Genomic DNA, 17,927 nt, shown 5'->3' on the forward strand with positions numbered 1-17,927 from the left:
CCACATGGGCCATTTTCTTGTGTAATTTTTTTTTTTCCGCAATGCGATATTGCTTTAAATCGCATGTATGTAGAGCCCATCGTTTCCTATGGGTTCCTCCACACGAGCGATGTTTTGTAGCCTGCGACATTGCGAGAATACAAAATCGCGGCATACTTTATACAGCCGCAATTTCCTTTTTTTTGTAGCCCGTGTTTCTCTGTGGAGCCTTCCTATGTGTTGCAATAGTCTCCTTCACATCTGTGATGTTTTCACTCATGCAATGTTGCTAAAAAAAATGTGGCTTTTTATAAAATCTCCCATGTATTCCTATGGGGGCTTCTTTTTATCACATTGCAACGCTACAAACGCGCGTTGCGATGCGATTTTAACATTACAAAGTCCCATTGACTTTTGTGATAAAAAAAAATCATGCGATTTTATTGCGGGCAGTGATGTGAGATTATTCTCAAAAAAAAGCATAGCTGATGCTCACAAATCGCGATGTATAAAGATGCGATTTTTTTCAGCGGCAAAATCGTGATCGCCCCTGTGGGAAATTAGCCTGTGGCTGCCTTCACATTGGCGATAAAATCATGCGATTTACGTGCGATGTCAGAGTGAGTGAAAACGCAGAATTATGAAACCAATGATTTTTAATAGTTTCCGTCACATCTGCGATGTTTTCACTCATGCAATTGTGCGAAAGAAATATTGCAGCATGTCCTATCTTTCTGCGTTTTGCAGGGGATTTTTTTATCTTCTATGTTTCCCTATGAAGCCTCCTTTTTATCATATCGCAAAGCATGAACTTGCGATTTTCGTGCAATGCAATTTTAAGATTAAAAACTCCTATTAACTTTTGCGCTAAAAAAAATCGAAGCAAAATCGCACAAAAAAACGCGTGAGAAAATCACAAGTGGCAGCAGTGTTTTCGCGAGAAAAAGCAGCACTGACGTTCAAGAATCGCGGGGAAAAAGTCACGATATCCTGAGGCAACATCGTGATTGTCCTTGTGAAGGAGCCCCAAGGCTGGGATCACACTGGGCGGATTTGCCACGGAAATTCCGTTCAGAATTTTGCCACGGTGAATCTGCCTGCCGTCGCTAATCCCTGGATTAGCAGCCATGTGGCTGAGATTTCTCAGAAATCTCGTCCACACGGAACGACGATTCCACCACGGCAAAGCCGGCAGAAGCCGGCGCTGCAGCGCGGATTCGCCAGCCGCAGAATGTTCACTTTTTTTTTCTTCCACTGCGGTTGTGATCTCCTCTATGGGAGCGCCAGCCGCAGAGGAAAGGTGTGCGGCCAAGCAGCTTTAAAACCCGCGGCTAAGTAGTGGGGGTGTCACCTGCTAGTCCTCTCAATCATCAGCTGGAACAATAAGGCTGGGTTCACACAGGGCGGATTTGCCACAGAAATTCCGTCCGGGATCTCGTCGCAGCAGGTCCGCCTGCGGCCGCTAATCACGTGATTGGCCAGCCGTATGGACGAGATTGTGGAGTGTGGAGCACCGGCCGCAACAGAAAAGCAAGCGGCCAGGCTGCTTCAGAACCCACGGCTAAGTGCCACAGGTTTTGAAGCAGCGCTTTCCCAGCGGAAATCTTGCGTTTCTTCACTGCGGCCAAACCGCAAAATTTCTGCAGGGATTCCGGCGTGTGAGAACCCAGCCTAAGGGGAGAGTTTAGCTAAAGCGCAGGGATTAGTCTTGCTGAAACTGAAACTGAACAAAGAACAAGAAGTGCGCGATTCTCGTTCGGCGTTTAAATTGAACAATTATCATTTAGTTTCTTGTTTGCTGCGACTGAGGACTGGAGCTGAGGTGACATCATGGATTCAGCCCTGGTCCACATGATTCTAAGCCGTTGCACACTCTCTGAGACTTTGGCGCTAGACGACGGTGGGGAACTTCTCTGCTGGTTTATGGACTGATTAGTTGAATCCTAGCCCGCCAATCAGCTCTCATTTGCATATATTTAGTTTAACTCCTCCTCACAGAGGATGCCGGTTATTCTTTTTTTCAGAAGGTGTTTCTGGTCTTGGCCAATATTTCTGTAAAGCTAAGTCTGCTGGTTATTTACTGATATATCTGGGATGTTTTGATCATCTCATTCCCTGATTGCTTTTGGTTTATCATACAATAAGTATCATCTGTCTTTGCCACTATACCTGTGAAAATCAGGATCCTCCCAGGTTCTGGACTTGGGGTTGCCCTCATCAGGGCGAGTGCTCCGCACTTAGGTAGAATCTCCTCGCATCAGAAGGTTAGAGATAGAGCAGTGAGTGGAAGTTTCTGTTGTCCTAAAATGTCTCTCAGCCAGAGAATAACCGTTCCTTAGCCCCATGTTTTGTTCACATGTTCTAAACACTTGAGGGGGAAGGATTGCAAATGTACACCCTATTTCCTGCAGAACATATGAACAAAGAGAGGCTTCATGTGAATTCCTGATTCATTGATGTGATGCTCCATCTTCCCTTCTGAAAGAGCTTCTGCAGCAGCTGTAGTGTGTGTTATACAGCATGGTGCCCCTTTTTGTATATTTCTACCTATATACACTTCTATATTGACTCATAATGTATTATGAGTGCAGAAGCAATCTGGAAGATGACAATTTCTCTTTTCTTCAGCTAAGGGCTCCAGCATTGCCCCTGCCTCTGGAGAACCATCTAACAGGACCCTGGATGCCGGACAACCTGTGTGCCTCAGCTGCCAGGTGCCCAGCTCAGGCACCAAGGTGCGCTGGATGAAGGACGGCCAGGAAGTGGAGGCAGGAGGACGATTCTCCCTCCAGTCAGATGGCAGAATGAGAAGGCTTCTTATCTCATCATTGGACCCGTTAGATAGTGGGACCTATACCTGTCACCTGGGTAATGACAGCACCAGCTTCACCGTCACCGTGCCCGGTAAGAATATCTGTAATCCTTCCTCTGATGACATATCCTCTATGGGAGGGGGACATTTAGACTTGCCCATTTTCCCCATGATAAAGACCACAGACTGTCCTTTGGATCATTAATATAACTCTTATACTTACCCAAAACCCATTTTATTTCTGTATTATTAGAAACTAATTAATTGCAAAAATTGATATACCCCCAAATTTCCATTCCCACACTTTATGGTAGAGACGGGGCCTGCACACAGGGGTTTAAAAACTACCAAAGAGAAGTGCCATGCTGCACCCCACAGGCCCTGCTATAATAGACGGCTCGTCATATCCGTTTTGCCCGTTAGAGTGTTCCTTTAATTTTTCTAGAGCCTCCGGTGAAGATCATAAACACCAGTAGTAACACGGAGCACAAATGTGTGAGCGGAGAACCCCTAGTGCTGAGCTGCGAGGTGTCCAGGGAAAAGGCCCATGTGCGCTGGTACCGGGACGGGGTGGAGGTGGAGGAGAGCGAGAACATCAGGTTGGAATCAGACGGGAGACATCGCAGGCTGATTATTACCTGTGCCAGAGCAGAAGATGCTGGAGAGTTTGTCTGTAATGCCGGAGAAGACTCGGTCTTCTACAATGTGTCCATTTCAGGTACGTAAAACAAAAGGCAATGATATGGCATGAAAATAATATTACTGCTGTAGAAATTCAGTGATATGAGATGTGGGACTGTATGTTAGGACTAGAGATGAGCGAACACCAAAATGTTCGGGTGTTCGTTATTCGGAACGAACTTCCCGCGATGTTCGAGGGTTCGTTTCGAACAACGAACTCCATTGAAGTCAATGGGCGATCAGAGCATTTTTGTATTTCGCCGATGCTCGCTAAGGTTTTCATGTGTGAAAATCTGGGCAATTCAAGAAAGTGATGGGAATGACACAGAAACGGATAGGGCAGGCGAGGGGCTACATGTTGGGCTGCATCTCAAGTTCACAGGTCCCACTATTAAGCCACAATACCGGCAAGAGTGGGCCCCCCCCCTCCCAACAACTTTTACTTCTGAAAAGCCCTCATTAGCATGGCATACCTTTGCTAAGCACCACACTAGCTACAACAAAGCACAATCACTGCCTGGATGACACTCCGCTGCCACTTCTCCTGGGTTACATGCTGACCAACCGCCCCCCCTCCCCCCCACAGCGCACACCAAAGTGTCCCTGCGCAGCCTTCAGCTGCCCTCATGCCACGCCACACTCATGTCTATTTAGAAGTGCGTCTGCCATGAGGAGGAACCGCAGGCACACACTGCAGAGGGTTGGCATGGCTAGGCAGCGGCCCTCTTTAACAGGGGCGGGGCGATAGCCCACAATGCTGTACAGAAGCAATGAGAAATAGAATCCTGTGCCACCGCCATCAGGAGCTGCACACGTAGGCATAGCAATGGGGAACCTATGTGCCACACACTATTCATTCTGTCAAGGTGTCTGCATGCCCCAGTTAGACCGGGCTTTTTAATTCATAGACACAGGCAGGTACGACTCCCTATTGTGAAGTCCCTGTCGACCCACAGCATGGGTGGGTGCCAGGAAGCCACCGGCGGTACATAGAAATATCCCATTGCATTGCCCAACACAGCTGAGGTAGTAATGTCGTGCGTAATACAGGTGGGCTTCGGCCCACACTGCATGCCCCAGTCTGACCGGGGTTCTTTACAAGTGGACACATGTAGGTTACACTCCGTGTGCACCTACAGCATGGGTGGCTCCCTGGAACCCACCGGCGGTACATAAAAATATCCCATTGCATTGCCCAACACAGCTGAGGTAGTAATGTCGTGCTTAATGCAGGTGGGCTTCGGCCCACACTGCATGCCCCAGTCAGACTGGGGTTCTTTAGAAGTGGACACATGTAGGTTAAACTCCCTGTGGACCCACTGCCTGGGTGGGTGCCAGGAAGCCACCGGCGGTACATAGAAATATCCCATTGCATTGCCCAACACAGCTGAGGTAGTAATGTCGTGCGTAATACAGGTGGGCTTCGGCCCACACTGCATGCCCCAGTCAGACTGGGGTTCTTTAGAAGTGTACAGATGTATTAAAAACTCCGTGTGCACCTACAGCATGGGTGGCTCCCTGGAACCCACCGGCGGTACATAAAAATATCCCATTGCATTGCCCAACACAGCTGAGGTAACGTCAGCTGTAATGCAGGTGGGCTAAAAATTAATTTGATTACACTGTAGGCGAGGGCCCACAAAAATTGCTGTATCAACAGTACTAATGTACATCCCAAAAATTGGCCATGGCCAGCCAAGAGGGCAGGTGAAACCCATTAATCGCTTTGGTTAATGTGGCTTAAGTGGTAACTAGGCCTGGAGGCAGCCCAGTGTAACGAAAAATTGGTTCAAGTTAAAGTTCCAACGCTTTTAAGCGCATTGAAACTTATAAAAATTGTTCAGAAAAATTATTTGAGTGAGCCTTGTGGCCCTAAGAAAAATTGCCCGTTCAGCGTGATTACCTGAGGTTTCAGGAGGAGGAGCAGGAGGAGGAGGAGGAGGAATATTAGACACAGATTGATGAAGCAGAAATGTCCCCGTTTTGGATGGTGAGAGAGAACGTAGCTTCCATCCGCGGGTGCAGCCTACGTATTGCTTACGTATCGCTGCTGTCCGCTGGTGAAGAACAGAAGTCTGGCGAAATACAGCCTTTGTTCATCTTGATGAGTGTTAGCCTGTCGGCACTGTCGGTTGACAAGCGGCTACGCTTATCTGTGATGATTCCCCCAGCCGCACTAAACACCCTCTCCGACAAGACGCTAGCCGCAGGACAAGCAAGCACCTCCAGGGCATACAGCGCTAGTTCAGGCCACGTGTCCAGCTTCGACACCCAGTAGTTGTAGGGGGCAGAGGCGTCACCAAGGATGGTCGTGCGATCCGCTACGTACTCCCTCACCATCCTTTTACAGTGCTCCCGCCGACTCAGCCGTGACTGGGGAGCGGTGACACAGTCTTGGTGGGGAGCCATAAAGCTGGCCAGGCCCTTAAAGACTGTTGCACTGCCTGGGATGTACATGCTGCTCGATCTACGCACATCCCCTGCTACCTTGCCCTCGGTACTGCGCCTTCTGCCACTAGCGCTGTCGGCTGGGAATTTTACCATCAGCTTGTCCGCAAGGGTCCAGGTTAAGGCAGTAACGTTGGGGACAGAGGCCCCATATAGTGGAGGCCGCACATGACGCGGGGGGGCAGACAACTTGAGCAGTAAGGGAAGGTAAGGGTTAATGAAAGTTAGGGGGTTTGGTAGAATGTTCTGGGAGGTAAGGTAAGGGTTAACGAAAGTTAGGGAGTATAGTGGAATGTTCTGGAATCAGGGGGGGAAGATAGTGATTGGTAGAGGGGGTAGAAGGGGGGGGATATATAAGTAGGGGGTTAGAGGCAGCGCCATCTTTTCCAGAGAAATCTGCGTGTCAGAAAGTACGGGAAAAGGACTTACCATGGCTGAGATAGATAGGTTGTTGCAGGAGCTCAGGGCAGCGGCGTCTGTTCATGGCCAGGACTGGCTGCAAGCCCAGGTGTCTGGTCTGCTAGGCAGTGTCAGTGGAGGAGAAGCAGTTCCAGCAGTGCAGGAGAGGAGGCCGCGGCGGGCTAGACCTCCGTCGCGGCTGCGAGATGATGACGTCACCCCTCCAGCTCGTCGGCGGCTCCGGAGCCCCTCCGGGGACCCTTTGGGCAGCGGTTCCCTTCCTAAGCCTCGGGGAGAGGAGCAGCGGTCCAGGAGGAATCCAAGCAGGCTGCCGGTGAGCACGGTGAGCAGGGGCTCTAGCTCCGGTCAGGGGGCGGGGCCTGCAGCATCAGTCGGCACACAGCAGGCAGGAGGAACGGAAGCCTCCCCTGGTGATGCACCGGCCGGGGGAGCTTCTGGCAAGCGTCCAGCAACGAGAGGAACGGCCGCAGGGGCTGGTGGCAGCGTCAGGACCAGTGGGAGGAGGAGATTCCCTACGGCGGCCCCCCGTGGTGATGTACCGGCCAGGGGCCGGACCAGACAGACCAGATCGACTGTGCAGTCTCCTGTGATGGATAGTCGGCGACAGATTTCGGAGGGTGCTGCTGGCAGCGGCACAGGGCGAGTCCGGTCGGTCGTGGTGGTTCCGGGTCGGGAACAACGAGCGGGGACCAGTCAGAGCGCAACGGCCGAGCTGGCAGGACAGCGGCTGGAAGACGGCGAGCTTGCAGAATCGGGGAGCGACGAGGATCTGACGACTTCCCGGGACCCGGCTGGTGGTGACACAGCTTCCATGCAGCCTGGTGAGCATAGCTCATTGTCATGTTTGTCAAATGCATTATGTGATAGAGAGTTAGTGAGTGAAAGTTTGGGGGTGAATGCTAGTAACTTGAGAGGTGAGTTTGGGGGTGAATTACGGGAGTTGCTAGGTAACGTTAGGGAGCTTTTGCAGCGGTGTGATAGGGAGAGGGGGACGGCATTACCAATCCCGTCTCCGGTGGCGGCATGGGTTCCGCACGGGGGTAGAGGCGCAGTGGGGCTCATGGAGGGCCCGGGTTTTTTAGTGCCGGCGGAGGTTCAGCGTGGTGCGGGGGTGACGGTAGCAGTGCAGACAGAGAAGGATGGGGAGGCAGTAAGGCTTGACGACAGGGCAAAAGGTGAGGTCTATGTATGCTTTGAGGGCCCGCTAGGGGCTCATTTAAAGAAGGAGGTGCGTGAAAAGATCTGGAAAGACGAATACGTCGAGATCTTTTCATTGCTGCCTCTGGAAAAATTTAATTTAGAGAAAGGGAAGAGAACGGAGACCAAAAAAGAGGAGGAGGAGAAAAAACGCTGGAGGCTGATTCCGCAAACGTTTGCGAACTGGCTTCAGGCGTTTGCTATTTTGGCCGGGGTCATTGGGGAAAAGGCGCCAGAGAATTGTTCGGCCCTTTTCTGCTACATGGATTCCATAGGTGAGGCACATAGGACTTACGGGGGTCAGGCGTGGTTGCGTTATGACGAGCAATTTCGTCAACGCAAAGCAGTGCGCACCAATATCCGGTGGGATCACAAGGATATTGGTTTGTGGCTCAAGGTCATGGCCCCTACACGGTATGGGCAGTCCTTTCCTGGGAGTGCCGGATCTTCCGGCACAAGCAGTGGAGGAAGTTCTGCCGCGAGCGGCGGGGCATCAGGAGTGCGGAAGGCGGGTTTTTGCTGGCAATTTAACGAAGGCCAGTGTAAATTTGGAGCCAGTTGTCGTTTCAAACACAACTGCTCCGTGTGTAGCGGAACGTCCCATGGGGCGTCAAAATGTTTTAAGCGCGGAAAGGGAAAATCGGCAGGGTCGGATAATAAGAGGGAGGACGCCGGTGAAGGTTCTAGAGATGGCCCCCTTTCTAAGTAGGTATCCAGATGCGGAGAAAGGGCGGCTACTATTATTGGGGTTTTCCGAGGGTTTTAGAATCCCGGCCCCTTTGCATCAGGTTCCTTGCGCGCTAAAAAACCTACGTTCGGCGTTGCAATTTCCGTCGGTGGTGAAGGAGAAGCTGGAGAAGGAAGTCCAGTTGGGACGTATGGCAGGGCCGTTTTCGGCCCCCCCACTTCCTAATCTGGTGATTTCTCCATTGGGGGTGGTTCCTAAGAAGGAACCAGGGAAGTTTCGCCTTATTCACCATCTGTCTTTTCCAAAAGGTGAGTCGGTGAATGACGGGATAGATCCTGAACTCTGTTCAGTGGTCTACACGTCATTTGATGCAGCGGCAAAATGGGTGCAGCGATGCGGTAAAGGGGCACTATTGGCAAAGACAGATGTGGAATCGGCGTTTCGTTTGTTGCCAGTTCACCCCGACAGTATTCATTTGCTGGGGTGTGTTTGGGAGGGTCAGTTTTTTGTAGATCAATGTTTGCCCATGGGGTGCTCGATTTCTTGCGCCTATTTTGAGGCATTTAGTTCGTTTTTAGAGTGGGTGGTTAGGGACGTGTCCGGTTTGCAATCCATTTTGCATTACTTGGACGATTTTTTGTGTATAGGTCCGGCAGGTTCAAGCGTGTGTAGTTCCCTTTTGTCTACGGTGCAGTGGGTTGCTACAAAATTTGGGGTTCCATTGGCACCCGAAAAGACGGAGGGTCCAGTTACTTGCCTGAGTTTTCTTGGTATCACAATTGATACTGAGAAGATGGAATGCCGGTTGCCGGAGGAAAAATTGATTGCGCTACGTTTGCATTTGGGGAGGGTAGCTCACGCAAAGAAGGTTACCTTACGGGATTTGCAGTCGTTGCTCGGTAAATTGAATTTTGCTAGTCGAATAATACCGATGGGGCGAGTATTTTGTAGAAAAATGGCGCGAGCGACGGCCGGTGTTAAAGCAAGTCATCATTTTGTGCGTATCTCTACTGAGATCCGTGCAGATCTTTCAGTTTGGTCCTCCTTTTTGGTTAAGTATAATGGGAGGTCGCTGTTTATTGACCAGGCGGTGGATAATTTTGATTGTGAATTATTCACAGATGCGGCTGGGGCGTTTGGTTTCGGAGCATTTTTTCGGGGTCAATGGTGTGCAGGTCATTGGCCGGACGAATGGCGGCGATGCGGGGCCGTAAAAAATTTAGTATTGCTGGAACTGTTCCCAATTGTAGTAGCGGTGTCGGTCTGGGGTGAATGGTTTAGGAACAAGAAGGTGCGGTTCCACTGTGATAATTTGGGAGTAGTGCAGGTGATTAATAGTGTGTCGGCCCGGTCGCCGCCAGTAGTGGATCTATTACGGCATTTAGTCTTGGTTTGTTTGTCTTTGAATGCATGGGTGGTAGCGGTCCATGTTCCGGGGGTGGAGAACAACATAGCGGATTCTCTTTCTCGTTTCCAGTGGGATCGTTTTCGGGAATTGGCGCCGGAGGCGGAACAGGAGGGTCTGCGGTGTCCACCGGAGCTATGGACCGTGGTCGACGTGCGGCGGAGCAGTTGATTATCGGTTCGTTGGCACAGGGTACATGGTCGGCTTATTTATCGGCGTGGGAGCAGTGGCAGGGATGGTTGAGTGGGTTGAGAGGGGATCTGTCTGAGGATGATCAGGTGACGGCGTTACTTGCGTGGTTGGGTAATGTGTCCCTCATGGAGTGGTCAGTGGCGAGGGTCAACCGTTTTATGGCTGGGTTGGCTTTTGGTTTTAAGTCTCGAGGGCAGCGAGATTTGACAAAGGCCTTCTTGGTGCGGCAGGCGTTGAGAGGCTTTCGGAAGGATAAGCGAGTAAAAGATAGGCGGAGGCCGATTACTTTTGAATTGTTGGAAAGGATGGGCGTGGAGTTGGGAAGTTTTTGCACAGACGCTTTTGAGTTGCGGCTATTTCGGTGTGCATTTGCGTTCGCGTTTTTCGGGGCCTTTAGATTGGGGGAATTAGTCTCCCCCAGTAAGGCAGTTCAGGGGGGTTTAGCTAGGTCGGATGTGGTCGCGTTCGGCAACGGGTTGCAAATCTGGTTGCGGCGGTCTAAAACGGATCAAATGTGCAAAGGCAAAGAAATTTCTTTGTCGCAGGTGCCTGGGGCATTGATGTGCCCGGTACGTTGTTTTAACGAGTATGTACATTTGCGGGAAGAGGTTACGGGGCCGTTGTTTTGCCATAAGGACGGGTCTTTTTTGTCGCAGTATCAGTTCAACGCGGTGTTGCAAAAAACTATGTCGGTTTTGGGGTTGGCAGGAGCCGCATATTCGTCTCATTCTTTTCGGATTGGGGCCGCAACGGAGGCTGCGCAGTGGGGCTTATCAGCAGAAGCGGTAAAAAAGATTGGAAGATGGGAGTCCAGTAGATATCGGCTGTATGTTCGGCCTGAATCGGTGTAATCGGTTGTGGTAAGAGTGATTGGAGTGTTGTCATAAAAAAAATAAAAAAAAATAAAAAAATAAAAAAAAAAAAAATTTCCGTGGTAATATGTCATACGGAGGGGGAATAACTGGATTATGTATGATTCGTGGTTTTTGTATCCCATTTCAGGTCCCATTTTAGGTCCCAGGTATCCAGTGTTGCTTTGGCTGATGGGACACTCTTTCGTGTACTGGGCTGCAGAGAGGGCAAGCGTGAGACCGACAGGGAGGCAGTTAGGGTTCGCGAAAGAGTTAGTATCAGTGCGTTGGTTGGGTGTGAGGGGCATGAAGTGGAGCCAGGTGTTGCGGGATGTAGATAACTATGTGAGATTAGACAGGAGCCCGGACATTTTGGTCCTGCATGTTGGGGGCAACGACTTGGGGAGTCGCCCGGCGCGTGAGTTGCGCCGTGACATTACGCATGACTTCCTTCGTTTGCGTTGCCTCTTTCCATGCATGATCATTGTGTGGTCAGAGATTATTCCGAGGAGGAGCTGGAGAGGGGTTCGCTCGATCGAAGGGATTAACCGGGCCAGGGTAAAGTTGAACAGGCACGTGTCAGCTTTCGTTGTGAGGAATGGAGGTGTCAGCGTTCGGCACATCGACTTGGAAAAAGGTGAGGGAAACTACTGGGCAGCCGATGGGGTCCACCTTAACGATATTGGGACCGATCTGTGGGCAGTTGCCATTCAGGAAGGTGTAGAGAGGGCATTAGGCTTGTTGGGGGCGGCGCAGACTGAGGTGTAAGTCGTGCTTGCGTTGGCGGGTGGGGGGTCCTTGGAGTAGTTGGAAATCGTGTGGGGGGGGAGTTGGGTGGGCATGGGCTCACCTGTTTAGACTCCCTCCTTAGGTAGTAAGATGGTGTCTGGTGCGATTACTTGGGCTGTGGAGGGGGCAGTAGACTCCCTCCGCCTTAAGTGACGGTAGTGTTAGCCACCCAATGGGCGGCCTGTTGCCCTTGAGCCTGTATGCCGGCTGTGGGGCGAAGTTCTGTTTTTTATGGTATTGTCGCACCAGAGTTGGTAACTCCAAGGACTCCCCCCTCGTGCGTTGGTATAATCTTGTGTGTTTTTTGTTATATATTTGTTTGTTAATAAACTGGCTGCTGTGGCCAATTTAGCCAAAATAAGTCTATGTGTGATTTTTGGGGGTGAAAGGGGGGTAGATGGCTACAGCAAAAGGGCGTTCTGCCCTCCCCGGGTCAAGGTTAAGGCAGTAACGTTGGGGACAGAGGCCCCATATAGTGGAGGCCGCACATGACGCGGGGGGGCAGACAACTTGAGCAGTAAGGGAAGGTAAGGGTTAATGAAAGTTAGGGGGTTTGGTAGAATGTTCTGGGAGGTAAGGTAAGGGTTAACGAAAGTTAGGGAGTATAGTGGAATGTTCTGGAATCAGGGGGGGAAGATAGTGATTGGTAGAGGGGGTAGAAGGGGGGGGATATATAAGTAGGGGGTTAGAGGCAGCGCCATCTTTTCCAGAGAAATCTGCGTGTCCCACCCTCCCGCCCGTATGATTTGGTGTGAAGGTGTGGGGGATCTTGTTTGTCATGGCAGCTTGGCGGGTGGGGGGTCCTTGGAGTAGTTGGAAATCGTGTGGGGGGGGAGTTGGGTGGGCATGGGCTCACCTGTTTAGACTCCCTCCTTAGGTAGTAAGATGGTGTCTGGTGCGATTACTTGGGCTGTGGAGGGGGCAGTAGACTCCCTCCGCCTTAAGTGACGGTAGTGTTAGCCACCCAATGGGCGGCCTGTTGCCCTTGAGCCTGTATGCCGGCTGTGGGGCGAAGTTCTGTTTTTTATGGTATTGTCGCACCAGAGTTGGTAACTCCAAGGACTCCCCCCTCGTGCGTTGGTATAATCTTGTGTGTTTTTTGTTATATATTTGTTTGTTAATAAACTGGCTGCTGTGGCCAATTTAGCCAAAATAAGTCTATGTGTGATTTTTGGGGGTGAAAGGGGGGTAGATGGCTACAGCAAAAGGGCGTTCTGCCCTCCCCGGGTCATGTGGTATAGCAACACTCTCGAACCCCTTTCCTCTTCGGGAATCAGAGTGGGCAGGTTATCCTTATACCGTGGATCGAGCAGTGTGTACACCCAGTAATCCGTCGTGGCCAGAATGCGTGCAACGCGAGGGTCACGAGAAAGGCACCCTAACATGAAGTCAGCCATGTGTGCCAGGGTACCTGTACGCAACACATGGCTGTCTTCACTAGGAAGATCACTTTCAGGATCCTCCTCCTCCTCCTCCTCAGGCCATACACGCTGAAAGGATGACAGGCAATCAGCCGGTGTACCGTCAGCAGCGGCCCAAGCTGTCTCTTCCCCCTCCTCCTCATCCTCCTCATGCTCCTCCTCCTCCTCCTGTACGCGCTGAGAAATAGACAGGAGGGTGCCCTGACTATCCAGCGGCATACTGTCTTCCCCCGCCCCCGTTTCCGAGCGCAAAGCAGCTGCCTTTATGGTTTGCAGGGAATTTCTCAAGAGGCATAGCAGAGGAATGGTGACGCTAATGATTGTAGCATCGCCGCTCACCACCTGGGTAGACTCCTCAAAATTACCAAGGACATGGCAGATGTCTGCCAACCAGGCCCACTCTTCTGAAAGGAATTGAGGAGGCTGACTCCCACTGCGCCGCCCATGTTGGAGTTGGTATTCGACTATAGCTCTACGTTGTTCATAGAGCCTGGCCAACATGTGGAGCGTAGAGTTCCACCGTGTGGGCACGTCGCACAGCAGTCGGTGCACTGGCAGCTTAAAGTGATGTTGCAGGGTGCGCAGGGTGGCAGCGTCCGTGTGGGACTTGCGAAAATGTGCGCAGAGCCGGCGCGCCTTTACGAGCAGGTCTGACAAGCGTGGGTAGCTTTTCAGAAAGCGCTGAACCACCAAATTAAAGACGTGGGCCAGGCATGGCACGTGCGTGAGGCTGCCGAGCTGCAGAGCCGCCACCAGGTTACGGCCGTTGTCACACACGACCATGCCCGGTTGGAGGCTCAGCGGCGCAAGCCAGCGGTCGGTCTGCTGTGTCAGACCCTGCAGCAGTTCGTGGGCCGTGTGCCTCTTATCGCCTAAGCTGAGTAGTTTCAGCACGGCCTGCTGACGCTTGCCCACCGTTGTGCTGCCACACCGCGCGACACCGACTGCTGGCGACATGCTGCTGCTAACACATCTTGATTGCGAAACAGAGGAGGAGGAGGAGGAGGGTGCTTTAGTGGAGGAAGCATACACCTCCGCAGATACCACCACCGAGCTGGGGCCCGCAATTCTGGGGGTGGGTAGGACATGAGCGGTCCCAGGCTCTGACTCTGTCCCAGCCTCCACTAAATTCACCCAATGTGCAGTCAGGGAGATGTAGTGGCCCTGCCCGTCTGTGCTTGTCCACGTGTCCGTAGTTAAGTGGACCGTGGCAGTAACCGCGTTGGTGAGGGCGCGTACAATGTTGCGGGAGACGTGGTCGTGCAGGGCTGGGACGGCACATCGGGAAAAGTAGTGGCGACTGGGAACTGAGTAGCGCGGGGCCGCCGCCTCCATGATACTTTTGAAGGACTCCGTTTCCACAAGCCTATACGGCAGCATCTCAAGGCTGATGAATTTTGCTATGCGGACGGTTAACGTTTGAGCGTGCGGGTGCGTGGCGGCGTACTTGCGCTTGCGCTCCAACAGTTGCGCAAGCGACAGCTGGACGGTGCGCTGAACTACACTGCTGGATGGGGCCGAGGACAGCGGAGGTGAGGGTGTGGGTGCAGGCCAGGAGACGGTAGTGCCTGTGTCCTGAGAGGGGGGTTGCATCTCAGTGGCAGGTTGGGGCACAGGGGGAGAGGCAGGGGTGCAAACCGGAGGCGCTGAACGGCCTTCGTCCCACCTTGCGGAGTGCTTGGCCATCATATGTCTGCGCATGGTGGTGGTGGTGAGGCTGTTGGTGTTGGCTCCCCGGCTGAGCTTTGCGCGACAAAGGTTGCACACCACTGTTCGTCGGTCGTCAGGCGTCTCTGTGAAAAACTGCCAGACCTTAGAGCACCTCGGCCTCTGCAGGGTGGCATGGCGCGAGGGGGCGCTTTGGGAAACACTTGGTGGATTATTCGGTCTGGCCCTGCCTTTACCCCTGGCCACCGCACTGCCTCTTGCAACCTGCCCTGCTGATGCCCTTGACTCCCCCTCTGAAGACCTGTCCTCCTGAGTAAGCGTTGCACACCAGGTGGGGTCAGTCACCTCATCGTCCTGCTGCTCTTCCTCCGAATCCTCTGTGCGCTGCTCCCTCGGACTTACTGCCCTTACTACTACCTCACTGCAAGACAACTGTGTCTCATCGTCATCGTTCTCCTCACTCACAGAAAGTTGTTGAGACAGTTGGCGGAAGTCCCCAGCCTCTTCCCCCGGACCCCAGGAACTTTCGAATGGTTGGGCATCAGTGACGATAAACTCCTCTGGTGGGAGAGGAACCGCTGCTGCCCAATCTAAGCAGGGGCCCGAGAACAGTTCCTGGGAGTGTTCCCGCTCCTGAGCAGGTGTCATTGTAGTGGAGTGAGGAGGCTGGGAGGAAGGAGGAGCAGCAGACAGAGGATTCGGATTTGCAGCAGTGGACGGCGCAGAACTGCGGGTAGACGATAGGTTGCTCGAAGCACTTTCTGCCATCCAGGACAGGACCTGCTCACACTGCTCATTTTCTAATAACCGTCACCCGCGTGGACCCATTAATTGGGCGATGAATGTGGGGACACCAGAAACGTGCCTCTCTCCTAATCGCGCAGCAGTCGGCTGCGACACACCTGGATCAGGAGCTCGGCCTGTGCCCACACCCTGACTTGGCCCTCCGCGTCCTCGGCCGCGTCCACGTCCTCTAGGCCTACCCCTACCCCTCAGCATGCTGTATTACCAGTGATTTGATTTCACAGGCAGCTAATAAATTGGCGCAAGACTGCAGGCCAAATATAATTTTTTCCCTTTTTTGAAAACGAAAGGCCCCACTGCCTCTAGTGAATGTATAATCTAAGTTTAATAACTGTGCTGTTTTCCTGCTAATGTGTCACAGAACGTGAGGGTAGCAGAGTTATTAACTGTGGCAGAGCAGGTATTTTTTTTCCCAATTAAGGAAAGCAAATGGCAAAGCCAGGAGTAAAACGTAGCTGGGTGCGTCTGATTTTTACAGGTTGCACACGCAGCCGACACGTGTCCACCGCCCTTAGGACGGACAGAGGCAGGACAAATAGAATTATTTTCCGTTTTTTTGCACCAAAAGGCAGCACTGCGTATATTCTATGAACATGAGAAGTTTAATAACTGTGCTGTTTTCCTGCTAATGTGTCACAGAACGTGAGGGTAGCAGAGTTATTAACTGTGGCAGAGCAGGTATTTTTTTTCCCAATTAAGGAAAGCAAATGGCGAAGCCAGGAGTAAAACGTAGCTGGGTGCGTCTGATTTTTACAGGTTGCACACGCAGCCGACACGTGTCCACCGCCCTTAGGACGGACAGAGGCAGGACAAATAGAATTATTTTCCGTTTTTTTGCACCAAAAGGCAGCACTGCGTATATTCTATGAACATGAGAAGTTTAATAACTGTGCTGTTTTCCTGCTAATGTGTCACAGAACGTGAGGGTAGCAGAGTTATTAACTGTGGCAGAGCAGGTATTTTTTTTCCCAATTAAGGAAAGCAAATGGCGAAGCCAGGAGTAAAACGTAGCTGGGTGCGTCTGATTTTTACAGGTTGCACACGCAGCCGACACGTGTCCACCGCCCTTAGGACGGACAGAGGCAGGACAAATAGAATTATTTTCCGTTTTTTTGCACCAAAAGGCAGCACTGCGTATATTCTATGAACATGAGAAGTTTAATAACTGTGCTGTTTTCCTGCTAATGTGTCACAGAACGTGAGGGTAGCAGAGTTATTAACTGTGGCAGAGCAGGTATTTTTTTTTCCAATTAAGGAAAGCAAATGGCGAAGCCAGGAGTAAAACGTAGCTGGGTGCGTCTGATTTTTACAGGTTGCACACGCAGCCGACACATGTCCACCGCCCTTAGGACGGACAGAGGCAGGACAAATAGAATTATTTTCACTTGTTTTACAAGCAAAAGGCAGCACTGCGTATATTCAATGAATAATAACTGTGTTGTGGCCCTGCCTATACAATTCTTTCCCTGCAGTATCAATGGAGGGTGCAATGCTCTGCAAAGGCGATTTTGAGAAGCAAAAAAAAATGCAGCACAGCTAACAGCAGCCTGGACAGTACTGCACACGGTTAAATATGGCCCTAGAAAGGACCGTTGAGGTTCTTGAAGGCTACACTCACTCCTAACACTCTCCCTGCCTATGCAGCACTTCTGTCCCTAATGCCGGGTGCAACGCTCTGCAGAGCCGATTTTGAGAAAAAAAAAAAATTGCCACTGCTAACAGCAGCCAACACACAGCTATCAGTGGCCCTAATAAGGACCTTTGGGGGGTCTTGAAGCCTACACTAACTACCAATTCTTTCCCTACAGCAGCTCCGGTACAAACAGCACTATCCCTCACTAACTCACACGGCATCTGTGGCGAGCCGCGGGAGGGGCCGACTTTTATGTTCGGGTGACACCTGATCTCCCCAGCCACTCACAGCAGGGGGGTGGTATAGGGCTTGAATGTCACAGGGGGAAGTTGTAATGCCTTCCCTGTCTTTCAATTGGCCAGAAAAGCGCGCTAACGTCTCAGGGAAGGAAGTGAAAGTAACCAGAACACCGCATGGTGTTCGTTACGAATAACAAACATCCCGAACACCCTAATATTCGCACGAATATCAAGCTCGGAAGAACACGTTCGCTCATCTCTAGTTAGGACCTGTCTAGCTAGAAACACAATGAAAAATTATAATATTAATGTGCATTAATAAAAACACAGCTTTACTATCTACATATATAAGTATAACGTACTGAAAAAGTTGAGCCATATTATAAATATATTACATTTCATATACTGTACTGATCCTGAGTTACATCCTGTATTATATTCCAGAGCTGCACTCCACTATTCTGCTGGTGGAGTCACTGTGTAGATACATTACTTATCCTGTACTGATCCTGAGTTACATCCTGTATTATACTTCAGAGCTGCACTCACTATTCTGCTGGTGCAGTCACTGTGTACATACATTACTAACCCTGAACTGACCCTGAGTTACATCCTGTATTATACTTCAGAGCTGCACTCACTATTCTGCTGGTGGAGTCACTGTGTACATATATTACTTATCCTGTACTGATCCTGAGTT

General features: G+C 51.3%; 1 protein-coding gene across 2 annotated transcripts in view; it reads left to right on the forward strand.

The window, feature by feature from the left end:
• Positions 1 to 17,927, forward strand: part of OBSL1 (obscurin like cytoskeletal adaptor 1) — a 98,771-nt gene that overhangs the window by 21,877 nt on the left and 58,967 nt on the right. For both annotated transcript variants that reach the window (XM_066575529.1, XM_066575531.1), the window contains exons 5-6: positions 2,608 to 2,883; positions 3,237 to 3,509. In XM_066575529.1, coding sequence (XP_066431626.1) covers positions 2,608 to 2,883; positions 3,237 to 3,509 — 549 coding nt within the window. The remainder of the gene's footprint in view (positions 1 to 2,607; positions 2,884 to 3,236; positions 3,510 to 17,927) is intronic.

Source organism: Eleutherodactylus coqui, chromosome 8 (assembly GCF_035609145.1).
Source record: "Eleutherodactylus coqui strain aEleCoq1 chromosome 8, aEleCoq1.hap1, whole genome shotgun sequence".
Taxonomy (NCBI): domain Eukaryota; kingdom Metazoa; phylum Chordata; class Amphibia; order Anura; family Eleutherodactylidae; genus Eleutherodactylus; species Eleutherodactylus coqui.